We start from the raw sequence: 13,433 nt of genomic DNA on the forward strand, positions 1-13,433 counted from the left end.
TAGCCACGTGTCAAGTGCTCAGTGGTTACGTGGAGCTCATGGCCACGGCATTGCAAGTCAGACGACATGTCCACAGAAAGTTCTGGTGGAACGCATTCATCTACAATAAACAACCTGACGTAGGCCCAGCAGCATTCAGAGACTACTTTGAAAGTTTACTGAAGCAAATGTTCTAATCACAGAAGTGCTGAGTGTCACCCTGGGGGACGACTAACTTTACAAAAGGATCTGAATTTGAGGTATGTGCCCTCAGTGAAACAGGACTCACTCACTGTTTTTACAGAAGTATTTGGTCAGCTCAAAGAAGTGTGTGAGTCCATGGAAAAAGAATCAGTCAGACTGGTTGGTCAACTGAATTGGCTAGTTAGCTGTACCATAGATGTGGCCTCGGTGATGATATCAGACTGGGCTGGCCACCCAAAAGCCGACTGGGGCTGCGGTCAGTTCTCAGCCCAGGAAGAGCAGGACTGACATCCCCAATCACCCCCTGCACCCCCGTGAACACTGCTTTCTGATTACGAAATCTCCTGCAGTGGTAGCTGGGAGAGCACAGCTACCATTCCAGCCAGGCTGGAAGCGAGGGCCCTGGGACACAGGACTTCTCTGGAAGTGGGGGAGGTAGGTCATGCGCCTCAATGCCTCACTCACGGTGATTAAATCTTCCAGCTTCACATTGATGCCGGCCAGCATCTCTCTGCGCTCCGCTGCAGGCTCCGGGCAGGGATATATGATGGCTCGAAACCTGTGTTTCATACATTCCAAAGGTCACAAGGCGGGGGGTTACTGCGGAAAAGCATTCCGCATGTCCTCTTCTGCTAGCCATCACTGGCTTCGGTTGGATGACCATCCTTTTCTAGAATAACTGTCTCTTTGGCACTCGGAAAGCGAATCCCAGTTCTAAGGGTTCCCAACGCATCGCTCGCACTATTTGAATTAAAGCTATGGTTCTATTATATGAATGAGCTTCGTTCAACCCAAAGAAACTGTGGGCTGTTATGTAAATAAGACTACAGCGTGACTTGTCTCTTCTTCTCCCCAGAATATATTAATGCAATAACGTCCTTCCCTACTGAATAATTTCTGCTGGAATAAAACGATTCTGTAAAATCAGAAACAATTCAGCATGCAGTTTGCCTACTCATTAGTGGCTGATAAAGGGTGTGAGAGGGAATACGCTTATTTGATTACAATGTCTACTTTTAGTTACCTTGAGTTTTGCTGATTCAAGTCCTCTCTGCTCCTAGTCCCACAGCTCTTAAAAATTATTTGCATTTTAAAAAATTTAGGGGCGCCCGGGTGGCTCAGTCAGTTGAGCTTCCGACTTCCGGCTCAGGTCATGATCTCACAATCTGTGAGATCGAGCCCCGCGTCGGGCTCTGTGCCGACAGCTCAGCCTGGAGCCTGCTTCAGATTCTGTGTCTCCCTGTCTCTCTGACCCTCTCCCTTCATGCTCTGTCTCTGTCTCAAAAATAAATAAACATTAAAAAAAATTTTTTTTTGTTTAATTTTTTTTTTTGAGAGAGAGAGAGAGAGAGAGAGAGAGAGAGACAGAATGTGAGTGGAGGAGCAGCAAATAGAAAGGGAGACCAGAATCCAAAGCAGACTTCAGGCTCTGAGCTGTCAGCACAGAGACCGACGCAGGGCTCGAACTCACCACAAGATCATGACCTGAGCTGAAGTCAGATGCTTAACTGACTCAGCTACCCAGGTGCCCCATAAAAATCAGTCTCATGTTTAACATTATCTGGTCAAACGTCAGAAAGTTGTTCTAAAATCCTAAGGGATCTCAAAGAAGGCCCAGTCAAGAGTACTCTGTCTCCCATCCCTCTTCACCTAATCATGACCCAATCCCTGATGAAAGAGCCATGAACAGTCTCTTACCCGTCACAGATCTTCTTGATTTTCTGTCTGAGTTGCTCTCCTTGATAAAATATGATGAAAATATTCTTCTTAATTTCTTCTTTCTGGAAAATCAAAAATTATATTTATATATATATATATAATGTTTTCTTTGTGGTTATAATGTAACAGAAATGTAAAATCTTGTTTTCATATTTAAAAAAAATTATAAATTTGGGGCACCTGGGCGGTTCAGTCGGCTAAGCATCCAAATGAAAGAAAGAAAGAAAGAAAGAAAGAAAGAAAGAAAGAAAGAAAGAAAGAAAGAAAGGAAGAAAGAAGAAAACTTCACCCTCTCCCAGTTAATCTAATTCGTTATTCCTTATGGTTGAAGGCAAGGCCCCTGAAACAGGTCAAGGCAGCCTTAAAACAACAACCAACAACTGGCTACACTAGCTGGACTACAGCTCGGCCTGTTTTCAGCTCTAACCCTACACTTAAGAGACGGGTTGATAAACAAGAAACCATGCAGAAGACAGGAACCAGGATATTATAAAGCTTAAAATGAAAATAGCTGACCCAGCTCGTTAAAGTTAACTCACACACAACTTTTAATGTTTATTTATTTTTGAGAGAGAGACAGAGACAGGGCATGAGTGGGGGAAGGGAGACACAGAATCTGAAACAGGCTCCAGGGTCCAAGCTGTCAGCACAGAACCCAACACGGGGCTCAAACTCGGGAACGGCGAGATCATGACCTAGGCCAAAGTCGAATGCTTAACCAACTGAGCCACCTAGGTGCCCCAACTCATACACAACTTCTATATTTCAGGGGTGAGTGGGTGTTCGATGTTTAACAAAGATAAAGCCATGTCTAATTTTTGACTCACTGTATGCCCATAAGAACACTGATTAAAATGCAAATCGAAAGTTCAAGTTTGACAGTTCACAAGAAAGAGAAAATATATATTTCACAAACATATATGAAAAAGTTCAAGCAAAGAAATGAGCTATTTTGCTCTTATTTAGTTCGGGGTGGATGGGGGTAAAGGTAAAGTTATGAAATCCATTGTTGGAAAAGTTATAACCACACACCATTCAGGGCACTGGAATCAGGTATGGCCCCACTGAAAAGTCATTTGTCAGGACCCATCAAGTGTCATGAAAATGCCCATACCCTTTAAACCAGCAATCCTATTTCCTTGAATTTATATCATGGAAATAATTCAAAAGAAAATAATCCACATGCACGAAGATGTTCATCATAGTGTCTATATTCTGGAGAAACACAGGAAATAAAGTCCATAAATAGATAGTTAATGTCACATCAACTCACTGGAAATCCTAGGCATCAATTAAAAAGAAGATAAATTGAATCATCTCTTTGGCAGCAGGTGAGGGGTATTTAAGATTTGGGGAGCTGCTTGGTTTACGTTATTTCCAAAGGTTCCTTTGTCCAAGAAACACTGGTCCTTTTCTGAATCCTTCAATTCCACTTGTCCCTTAATCCACCAGAACCAGGAATCTGCTCTGATCTCATCTGATCTGCTCAGTGACCTTCAATGTTAACAGGCTAAGGTCATCCTTTTCCAGATGCTGACTTTATAAATACTGTCTCTACCACCATGACTATTACATGCCAAAACATGGTTGTAAAAGTGATGATTTAAAGTCAATTTTTGAAATAATATCTATAAGGGACACATAGTGATATAGAGGAATTTTGTATTAGCTCAGATCAAGAGAAGGCCAAAAAAATGTTTCCATGTTTATTACTACGACCTGCCTATGGCTTATGAACAAGAGAAAAATAGCACTAGAGAAAAGTAAGCTTTCTTCCTATTTTAAATTTCATTTAACTATGAAATTGTTTTCCATGAAATAAAACCTAAGTTAATTTTTTTCCCCTCTATCCTGGAAAAGATGATGACACTCAGAAATAAGCCCCACTTGGAATTAAAAAGTAAGACGACTTAGGGGCGCCTGGGTGGCTCAGTTGGTTAAGTACCAGACTTCAACTCAGGTCATGCTCTCACAGTCTATGGGTTCGAGCTCCATGTCTGGCTCTACACGGACAGCTCAGAGGCTGGAGCCTAGTTGAAGTTCCGTGTCTCCCTCTCTCTGCCCCTCCCTTGACCATGCTCTGTCTCTCTCTCTCTCTCAAAAATAAACATTAAAACAAATTTTTTTTTTAAGTAAGGGAATTTAAATACTAACTGGAAGGGCAGAGGAAGTAAACCCTACGGAATTAATAGCAGGAAGTGCGTGGCACTCAGCGAAGAGCCCTCTCAACATCCTTGTTTGAAGCATCCCGTCCACTGACTACCAATATCAGTATGCTTGTTAAAAATGCAGAATCTGGGGGCACCTGGGTGGCTCAGTCAGTTAAGCATCTGACTCTTGATCTTGGCTCAGGTCATGATCTCACAATTCATGGCTCCTCAGTGACAGTGCGGAGCCTGCTTCGGATTCTCTCCCTCCTTCTCTCTCTCTGCCCCTCCTCCGCTTGCACCTCGCCCTCAAAATAAATGAATAAACTTAAAAAAAAAAACCTCTAAAAAAAAAACAGGGCAGAATCTGAGGCCCCACCCCCACCCCACTGTATCAGAATCTGCATTTAACTAGGTACCAGGGTCACTCATGTGCCTGTGCACCCTGAAGCTTGGATTGCACTGACTGAACTCAGTTTTTAGCTAAACTTCCAGGAACTGGTAGAGCTGTGTCTTGGAGGTGTTACCAACAATCAGACCTTGAACTGAACTTTTGTAGTTTTTTTTTTTTTTAGAAAAGGGGGCAGATACTGGCACAAAAACAGACACTCAGACCAATGGAAAAGAATAGAGAACCCAGAAATGGACCCACAAATGTATGGCCAACTAATCTTTGACAAAGCAGGAAAGAATATCCAATGGAATAAAGACAGCCTCTTCAGCAAGTGGTGCTGGGAAAACTGGACAGCAACATGCAGAAGAATGAACCTGGACCACTTTCTTACACCAGACACAAAAATAAACTCAAAATGGATGAAAGACCTCAATGTAAGACAGGAAGACATCAAAATCCTAGAGGAGGAAGCAGGCAACAACCTCTTTGACCTTGGCCGCAGCAACTTCTTACTCAACAGGCCTCCAGAGGCAAGGAAAACAAAAGCAGAAATGAACTATTGGGGCTTCATCAGAATAAAAAGCTTCTGCACAGTGAAGGAAACAATCAGCAAAACTAAAAGGCAACCAACAGACTAGGAGAAGATATTTGCAAACAACATATCAGATGAAGGGTTAGTATCCAAAATCTATAAAGAATTTATCAAACTCAACACCTAAAAAACAAATAATCCAGTGAAGAAATGGACAAAAGACACGAATAGACACTTCTCCAAAGACGACATCCAGATGGCCAACCAACACATGAAAAAAAATGCTCAACATCACTCATCATCAGGGAGATACAAATCAAAGCCACAATGAGATATCACCTCACACCTGTCAGAATGGCTAACATTAACAACTCAGGCAACAACAGATGTTGGCAAGGACGCGGAGAAAGAGGATCTCTTTTGCATTGTTGGTGGGAATGCAAGCTGGTGCAGCCACTCTGGAAAACAGAATGGAGGTTCCTCAAAAAATTTAAAATAGAACTACCCTATGACCTAGTAATTGCACTACTAGGTATTTATCCAAGGGATACAGGTGTGCTGTTTTGAAGGGACACATGCACCCCCATGTTTATAGAAGCACTATCAACAATAGCCAAAGTATGGAAAGAGCCCAAATGTCCATCAACAGATGGATGGATAAAGAAGATGTGGTATAGGGGCGCCTGGGTGGCACAGTCGGTTAAGCGTCCAACTTCAGCCAGGTCACGATCTCGTGGTCCATGAGTTCGAGCCCCGCGTCGGGCTCTGAGCTGATGGCTCAGAGCCTGGAGCCTGTTTCCGATTCTGTGTCTCCCTCTCTCTCTGCCCCTCCCCTGTTCACGCTCTGTCTCTCTCTGTCCCAAAAATAAATAAATGTTGAAAAAAAATTTAAAAAAAAAGAAGATGTGGTATATACATATACAATGGAGTATTACTTGGCAATCAAAAAGAATGAAATCTTGCCATTTGCAACCACAAGGATGGAACTGGAGGGTATTATGCTAAGTGAAAGTAGTCAGTCAGAGAAAGACAAATATCATATGACTTCACTCATATGAGGGCTTTATGGAACAAAACAGATGAACATAAGGGAAGAGAAGCAAAAATAATATAAAAACAGGGGGGGGAACAAAACACAAGAGACTCTTAAATTTAGAGAACAAACAGAGGGTTGCTGGAGGGGTTGTGGGAGGGAGGATGCACTAAATGGGTTAGGGGCATTAAGGAATCTACTCCTGAAATCATTGTTGCACTATATGCTAACTAACTTGGATGTAAACTAAAAAATAAATATAAAAAAGAAAGATATGTTAAAAAAATAAATATACCTTAAAAATTTTTAAAAATAGAGGTGCCTCAGCTGGTTAAGCATCTGACTTCAGCTCAGGTCATGATCTCACAGTTTGTGAGTTCAAGCCCCGTGTCAGGCTCTGTGCTGACAGCTCGGAGCCTGGAGCCTGCTTGGGATTCTGTGTCTCTCTCTCTCTCTCTGCCCCTCCCCTGCTTGTGCTCTGTCTCTCTCTGTCTCTCAAAAATGAATAAATGTAAAAAATAGTCAATTAATTAAAAAAAGTTTTTAATAAAATATACCATGAATATATATATAATAGAATATTACTCGGTGATCGAAAGAATGGAATCTTGCCATTCGCAACAATGTGAATGGAAGCAAATGTATTATGCTAAGCAAAATAAGTCAGAGAAAGACAAATATATGATTTCACTCATATGTGGAATTTAAGAAACAAAACAGATGAACATAGGGAAAAGGAAGGGAAAATAATATAAAAACAGAGAGGGGAGCAAACCAGAAGAGACTCTGAAATACAGAGAACAAACTGAGGGTTGCTGGAGGAGAGGAGGGTGGGGGATGGGCTAAATGGGTGATGGGCATTACGGAGGGCACTAGTTGGGATGAGCACTGGGTGTTAACATGTAAGTGATCAGTCGTTAAATTCTACTCCTGAAACCATTACTACACTATATGTTAACTAACTTGGATTTAAATTTTTAAAAATAAAAGAAACGAGGAAAAAAGGGGGCGGAGGGCAGAGAAAAGAAAGGAAGCAGATATTAGCTTCAAAGAACTACAGACTCACTGTTTCAGAGAAGCCCCACCCCCACCACTCAGGCCCAAGGCCCCAGGAAGCCGAGGAGAGAGTTCTCTGTAGCCCGGGACACCCACCGTGACGGGATCCTCCAGAGTCACGTCCATCTCACTGAACTTCAGGTAGATGTTTCCTCGGCAGACTCTCCACAGCAGCCTCTCAAAGGAAGCCATCCTCTCCCTGTTGATCACACCGGCCGTGAACCTGAGCAGACAGAGGCACTGCTGACGCACGGAGAGCGGGAGGTAGGGAGAAGGCCCCGTAGGACGTGAGGTTATGCCACCAGGAGACAGAGGCCCGCTTCGCCCTGAGCAGGAGGCAACGACTCGGCCCTTGGTGGCAGGCGTAGGGAGGCCACCCTGCATCAGAGCCCCAACCCCACCAAGTCGTGTTTCCTCTCATGTGTTGAGGTTTCCCTACTCACCCAGATACTACGATACTACGTATTCATTTATTTGCGATTAGAAATACAGTAGACCATTTGTTATGGCATCAGAACTAAAGAAAGGAACTATCCCAACTGCTCAACAATGGGCTCTGGGTATTTTTACAAATAATGTACTAAGAATGAAATATACAGGGCGCCTGGGTGGCTCAGTGAGTTAAGCCTCTGACTCTTGATTTCTGCTCAGGTCCTGCCCCTCCGGTGGTGAGACAGAGCCCCAGATCAGGCTCCGTGCTGAATGTGGTGCTTGCTTAGGATGCGCTCGCTCATGCGCTCTTTCTCTCTCTCTCTCCCCCTCCTCTCTCTCTCTGCCCCCCTCCCCTACCCATTCTCTCTCTCCTCTCTCTCTCTAAATAAATAAACTTTAATTTAAAAAATAGAAGTGTAACATACATACTAATTTCCATTCATCTCTACTTTTAAAACCATCCAGGTGTCTAGATAATTTCTGACAGAAACTTTATACTCATTTCAAAATGGTTACTTTCGGTGATCTATTAGTTTAAACCTACGCTGATCCCATATTACCTTCTGATCAAATATTTTCTATACGGATTCATCAATTTGACTTGGACACTGAATGAAATCCCTCCATTTTGAATCACCACACATTTTGGTGGGTATCATCATATCACATTACTGCTCCTTATGGATGAGCTGCTCACATAATTACCTCATTTCTAATTGCACTTCAAATGGCAAACTCCAAATCTATTTTATTATCAAAGCAGTATTCCAAAGATAAGGAAGCAGGGAACAGTTGCGAAAACCTATCTAAACAATTCTTGCCATAGTCTTGCCGTTGTGTGTGGGGACAACACAAACATTGTACTCTTCAGGCTCCAGCATGTTAGTTTCACCACTAACACGAAGTTATCACTCCACCAATCTGAAAAGGTTACTCTGGGGTTTATTACTGTGTGGAGGCCTTATATTTATTGAAATAGTCATCATTCCAGGGGCTAGTTCATTCATTCATTCATTCATTCATTCACTCACTCAAACACTCGGGGAAATCCAACACCAACCAGGCACTGAGCTGTGGACCAGAAACCCATCTACATGTAACTTTCAGAGCAGAGAGACACTAACCCCAGCTTTCCAGTCACGTATGCAGGTGTGGCTCTCAATTCCAGGAGGCCAGAGGTATCCTCCGTAAAGAAATCATCAGCTAGGCTGGTTTCGGTCTGAAAGTCAAAGAACCATTTATTTTCTTTTACATGCATTTGGACTACCTTAAAATCTCCCTGCGTCTCAAGGGTTTGTCCATGTTTCATGAAACTTTAATTTTCCACAAAGAGTTAGTAGAATTCAAAAAGTGGCGTGCTCCTTGCCAGATCAAAACCTTCCCCAGTCTTTTACTACCTAAAGCCCAAACCTGTCCAATCTCATGCTTTGTTCTGACTTTGTTCTTGGTGTTTAGGGCACGTACTTTTTAACGAGCGCCATAACATTTCTGCCTTTAGTTCACAATGGCAACATGTTTCACCCAGAATACCCCCCCCCCTCACTAATGACCTAGCCATGGGACAGCAACACAGTGATTTATGCATATTCCAAAACCAGTCAGTTTTCAAAATGGAAACTTGAGGCCCCGGGGGAAAGGTCCCTTTAATAAATAATCCCCAGATAACAACCTCGAAGAAGTCCTGGGTTTTCTTCAGGAGATGTTTGAGTTCGGTCAGTTCTAGGAAGCTTTTCTTTAAAGCCTGCTGGTTCTGGCTGGCTTCCTGTAATTCTCCTTCCAGTTTTTCTAGAAGAGTCTATGCAGATTGGAAAAAGAAGGTAAAGCAGGCAGAAAGTCCTATGACATTTGTCCTACCTTTACCACTACAAATAACTAAATATCAAAAAGAATTCAGTGCATCATAAGATAGCCTGGAGTTGAGTGGCCCATTCAGTGCAACACAGTATGACCACAGAGCTACAAGCTAGATCCGTTTTCACCAAATGGGGAGGATTAGAAAACACTTTGGGGGGATGGAAATTAGCTTCCTGAGGAAGGCAAGGCATTTCAGCAAAGTACGTGTCTCTCCCCCATTTCAAACACTTAAAAGGGAAGCTAAAGTGAATTTACATGTTGAGAATTCCTTCCACCTCAAATACACTGTACTGATAAAATACAAAAAGAGAAATCACTAGTTCTGGGTTGGAGTCTGGAGAACCAGGTACGAGCAAGAGAAAAAGGCTACATAGAGAAACGGCAAGATAGGCAAGAAGACAAAATCAAAAAATAAGAAACAATCTTCCTTCCAAAATGAGCATACAAAATGAGTAAGTCTCAAGAAGAAATCTTACGATAAGAAAAATCACCAACAAAATCAACAGTCAAAACACAAACTCACACTGAGAGCAATTATTTTTATGGAATAGTCTGAAAAAGAGTTTAAGGTTTTTTTTTTTTTAGAATGTTCAAAGAGCACCACGTACACACACACACACACACACACACACACGCACACACCCCTACACACACACACACACACACACACACACACACACACACACACACCACTAAATTATTAAATAAACATGTCCTAAAATGAAAAAACAGGTAAATAAAAAGGGGAACCATTGGACATGTGGGGGCGCCTGGGTGGTTGAGTCAGTTAAACATCCAACTCTTGATTTCGGTTCAGGTCATGATTTCACAGTTCATGGGTTCAAGCCCTGAGTCGGGCTCTGTTCTGACAGGTCCGCACTGTCAGTGGGGGAGAGATTCTCTCTCTCCCACTCTCTCTGCCCCTCCCCAGCTTGTGCTCACTCTCTCTCTCTCAAAATAAATAAACTTTAAAAACAAGAAATCTTGGAAATGTAAAATATAGGTATTGAAGTTCAAAATGTAATAGGTGAGGATCTCTCTGTTGGGCACAATTTGTGAATGCACTACTGAGATTTGGCAAATAATTAAAAAATTTGAAAGCTCAGGGTGCCTGGTTGACTCAGCTGGTTAAGGGCCCAACTTCATTTTAGCCCAGGTCATGATCCCAGAGTGGTAGGATCGAGCTCCACATCAGGCTCTGCACTGACCATGGGGCCTGCTTAAGATTCTCTGTCTCTCTCTCTCTCTCCCTCTGCCCCTCTCCCTGACTCTCTAAAATAAACAAACAGGGGCGCCTGGGTGGCGCAGTCGGTTAAGCGTTCGACTTCAGCCAGGTCACGATCTCGCGGTCCGTGAGTTCGAGCCCCGCGTCGGGCTCTGGGTTGATGGCTCAGAGCCTGGAGCCTGTTTCCGATTCTGTCTCCCTCTCTCTCTGCCCCTCCCCCGTTCATGCTCTATCTCTCTCTGTCCCAAAAATAAATAAACGTTGAAAAAAAAATAAAATTTAAAAAAATAAAATAAAATAAACAAAAAAAAAACAAACAAAACACACACACACACACACACACACACACACACACACACACATATGAAAGCTCATTTCTCACTTATTCAAATGTCCAACAACAATAGAATGGATAAAGTGTGGTACATTCAATACAAGAAACACTACCCAGCAGTGAAAATGAATTAATTTCAGAAACATGAAACAATATGGTGTCTTAAAAATAAAACGATGTAAGAAAACAGAAAGTTGCAAAAGAATAAACATGATTTCATTTACATAAGACTAAAATGTGCAAAGCTAAATCATATGCTATTTAGAAGACTAAATATGCGATAAAACTCTACAGAAACAAAGAAAAGAAAAATACAAAATTCAGGACAGTGATGGTCTCCAAGGGGGGAAGAGTGCAGAGGGGAGTGGGGAGGAGAGTGGAGGGGAGAGGGGGGAGGGGAGGACACACAGAGGGCTTTAACACCATCACTGTGGTCACCTTTATCTCATTTGGAGTGATGGCACTCAGTGTTTACTGTATCATTATTCTTTATACCTTACACACAGTTTCTAAAAATTCTACTGTATCAATTCAACATTTAACAAAAACAATGGTCAGTGAATCAGCAACCATAATAGATGAAAGTGGATTAAGGTCACCTGTTAAAAGACGGAGACGATCAGGCTAGATATTTTTTTAATCTACCTAAGAGACACTTTTACCAAAGAGATTAGAAAATAAACAATAAAACAAAAATATTCCTGCAAATGTTAGTTCCCCTCCCTCCCAAAAAAAGCATATTAATATCAGAAAAAAATTGAATTTTTAGTATTTTTTATGATGGAAAATTTCATACACATTGCAGAGAGAACTCCACCATGGGCCCCACATGCACATCACCCAGTGATAATCACTACCCTAAATTTTGAACACTAACTATAGTGGCAGAAAGTTGGGGGAGAAAACGAAGTTTTTTCTTAACCGCTTCTTAACCATTTACTCTATACGCTCAATGATTCTATTAAAAATAGTGCTGGGGCCTGCTAGGAATTTACCCAAGGGATACAGGAGTACTGATGCATAGGGGCACTTGTACCCCAATGTTTATAGCAGCACTCTCAACAATAGCCAAATTATGGAAAGAGCCTAAATGTCCATCAACTGACGAATGGATAAAGAAATTGTGGTTTATATACACAATGGAACACTACGTGGCAATGAGAAAGAATGAAATATGGCCTTTTGTAGCAACGTGGATGGAACTGGAGAGTGTGATGCTAAGTGAAATAAGCCATACAGAGAAAGACAGATACCATATGTTTTCACTCTTATGTGGAGCCTGAGAAACTTAACAGAAACCCATGGGGGAGGGGAAGGAAAAAAAAATGAGGTTAGAGTGGGAGAGAGCCAAAGCATAAGAGACTCTTAAAAACTGAGAACAAACTGAGGGTTGATGGGGGGGGAGGGAGGGAAGGGTAGGTGATGGGCATTGAGGAGGGCACCTTTTGGGATGAGCACTGGGCATTGTATGGAAACCAATTTGACAATAAATTTCATATATTAAAAAAAAAAAATAGTGCTGGGGCACCTGGGTGGCTCAGTCACTTGGGCATCCAACTTCGGCTCGGATCATGATCTCACGGTTCATGAGTTCGAGCCCCGTATCAGGCTCTGTGCTCACAGCTCGGAGCCTGGAGCCTGCTTCAGATTCTGTGTCTTCCTCTCTAACTCTCCCCACTCACACTCCGTCTCTCTCTCTCTCTCTCTCTCTCAATAAGTAATAAACATTAAAAAAAAAAACTTTTTTTTTAAAATAATTCTGCCTTTAAAAATATTTTGGACAACAGTCCATTATTTAAAACATAGTTTACAAAGTGATAGTTAAATGCAAAAAGTAGAAAATTATAATGTAGACAATGGACATGGGGTTACATAAAAATATAGCTGATAAGGATAAAACCTAAAAACTGAGAAGTTATGGCAGTTTCTGCTGAGATGGTGGATTTGTGGGTAGTTTTTTTTTTCTGAATTAGTATTTCCTCCAGGATTGTTATGAAAGCCTCTTGAGAAAATTTGCAAGTCAAGGGCCCAAAGCCACTTGTGTACTCTTGCACAATCTTGAAGGATTCCCCTTCATAGGAATGCTGGAGGAACACTCAACTAACTGCCAGACCGTTGAATCAGTCTGTTCCCTTGGTCAATGGTTAGACAAATACGTATAAGCTCATGCCATTCTAATTTCATCTTTACAACAAATAATACCCAGGAGGAAAATACTGAGGAAGGGCTGTTGGTACACATTGGACTGTAATCTAACTGGTCACCAGTATAAATGTATGAAAGTGTAGAGTTTCAAAACCAACCAGTGGGCCAATGCCTACCTCCTTTGGAGGCAATGATTTTTGTTTTTTTTAAGTACTATCTGAAACGTATAACCAACTCAATATCTTCCAAAATATCCAGGTTTTTGTATGGCCAGGTCCAAAATATTTTCCAGGGGAGTTGCCAGTCTCGTATCTCTGTTAGAGTATCTTTATTTATACTACTAAAGGCTCCAAAAATTTCAAGAATTTTACATTATCTT

The 13,433-nt window shown here is 41.9% G+C and overlaps 1 protein-coding gene across 3 annotated transcripts in view; it reads right to left on the reverse strand.

Moving 5' to 3' along the window:
- ATP6V0A4 (ATPase H+ transporting V0 subunit a4) overlaps window positions 1-13,433 on the reverse strand; it is a 101,242-nt gene that overhangs the window by 57,513 nt on the left and 30,296 nt on the right. For all 3 annotated transcript variants that reach the window (XM_019825880.3, XM_019825881.3, XM_011280577.4), the window contains 5 exons: window positions 9,166-9,291; window positions 8,621-8,715; window positions 7,161-7,287; window positions 1,882-1,964; window positions 649-742 (listed from right to left, as the gene is read on the reverse strand). In XM_019825880.3, the coding sequence (XP_019681439.3) occupies window positions 649-742; window positions 1,882-1,964; window positions 7,161-7,287; window positions 8,621-8,715; window positions 9,166-9,291 (525 nt within the window). The remainder of the gene's footprint in view (window positions 1-648; window positions 743-1,881; window positions 1,965-7,160; window positions 7,288-8,620; window positions 8,716-9,165; window positions 9,292-13,433) is intronic.

The sequence above is a fragment of the Felis catus genome, chromosome A2 (assembly GCF_018350175.1).
Source record: "Felis catus isolate Fca126 chromosome A2, F.catus_Fca126_mat1.0, whole genome shotgun sequence".
Taxonomy (NCBI): Eukaryota; Metazoa; Chordata; class Mammalia; order Carnivora; family Felidae; genus Felis; species Felis catus.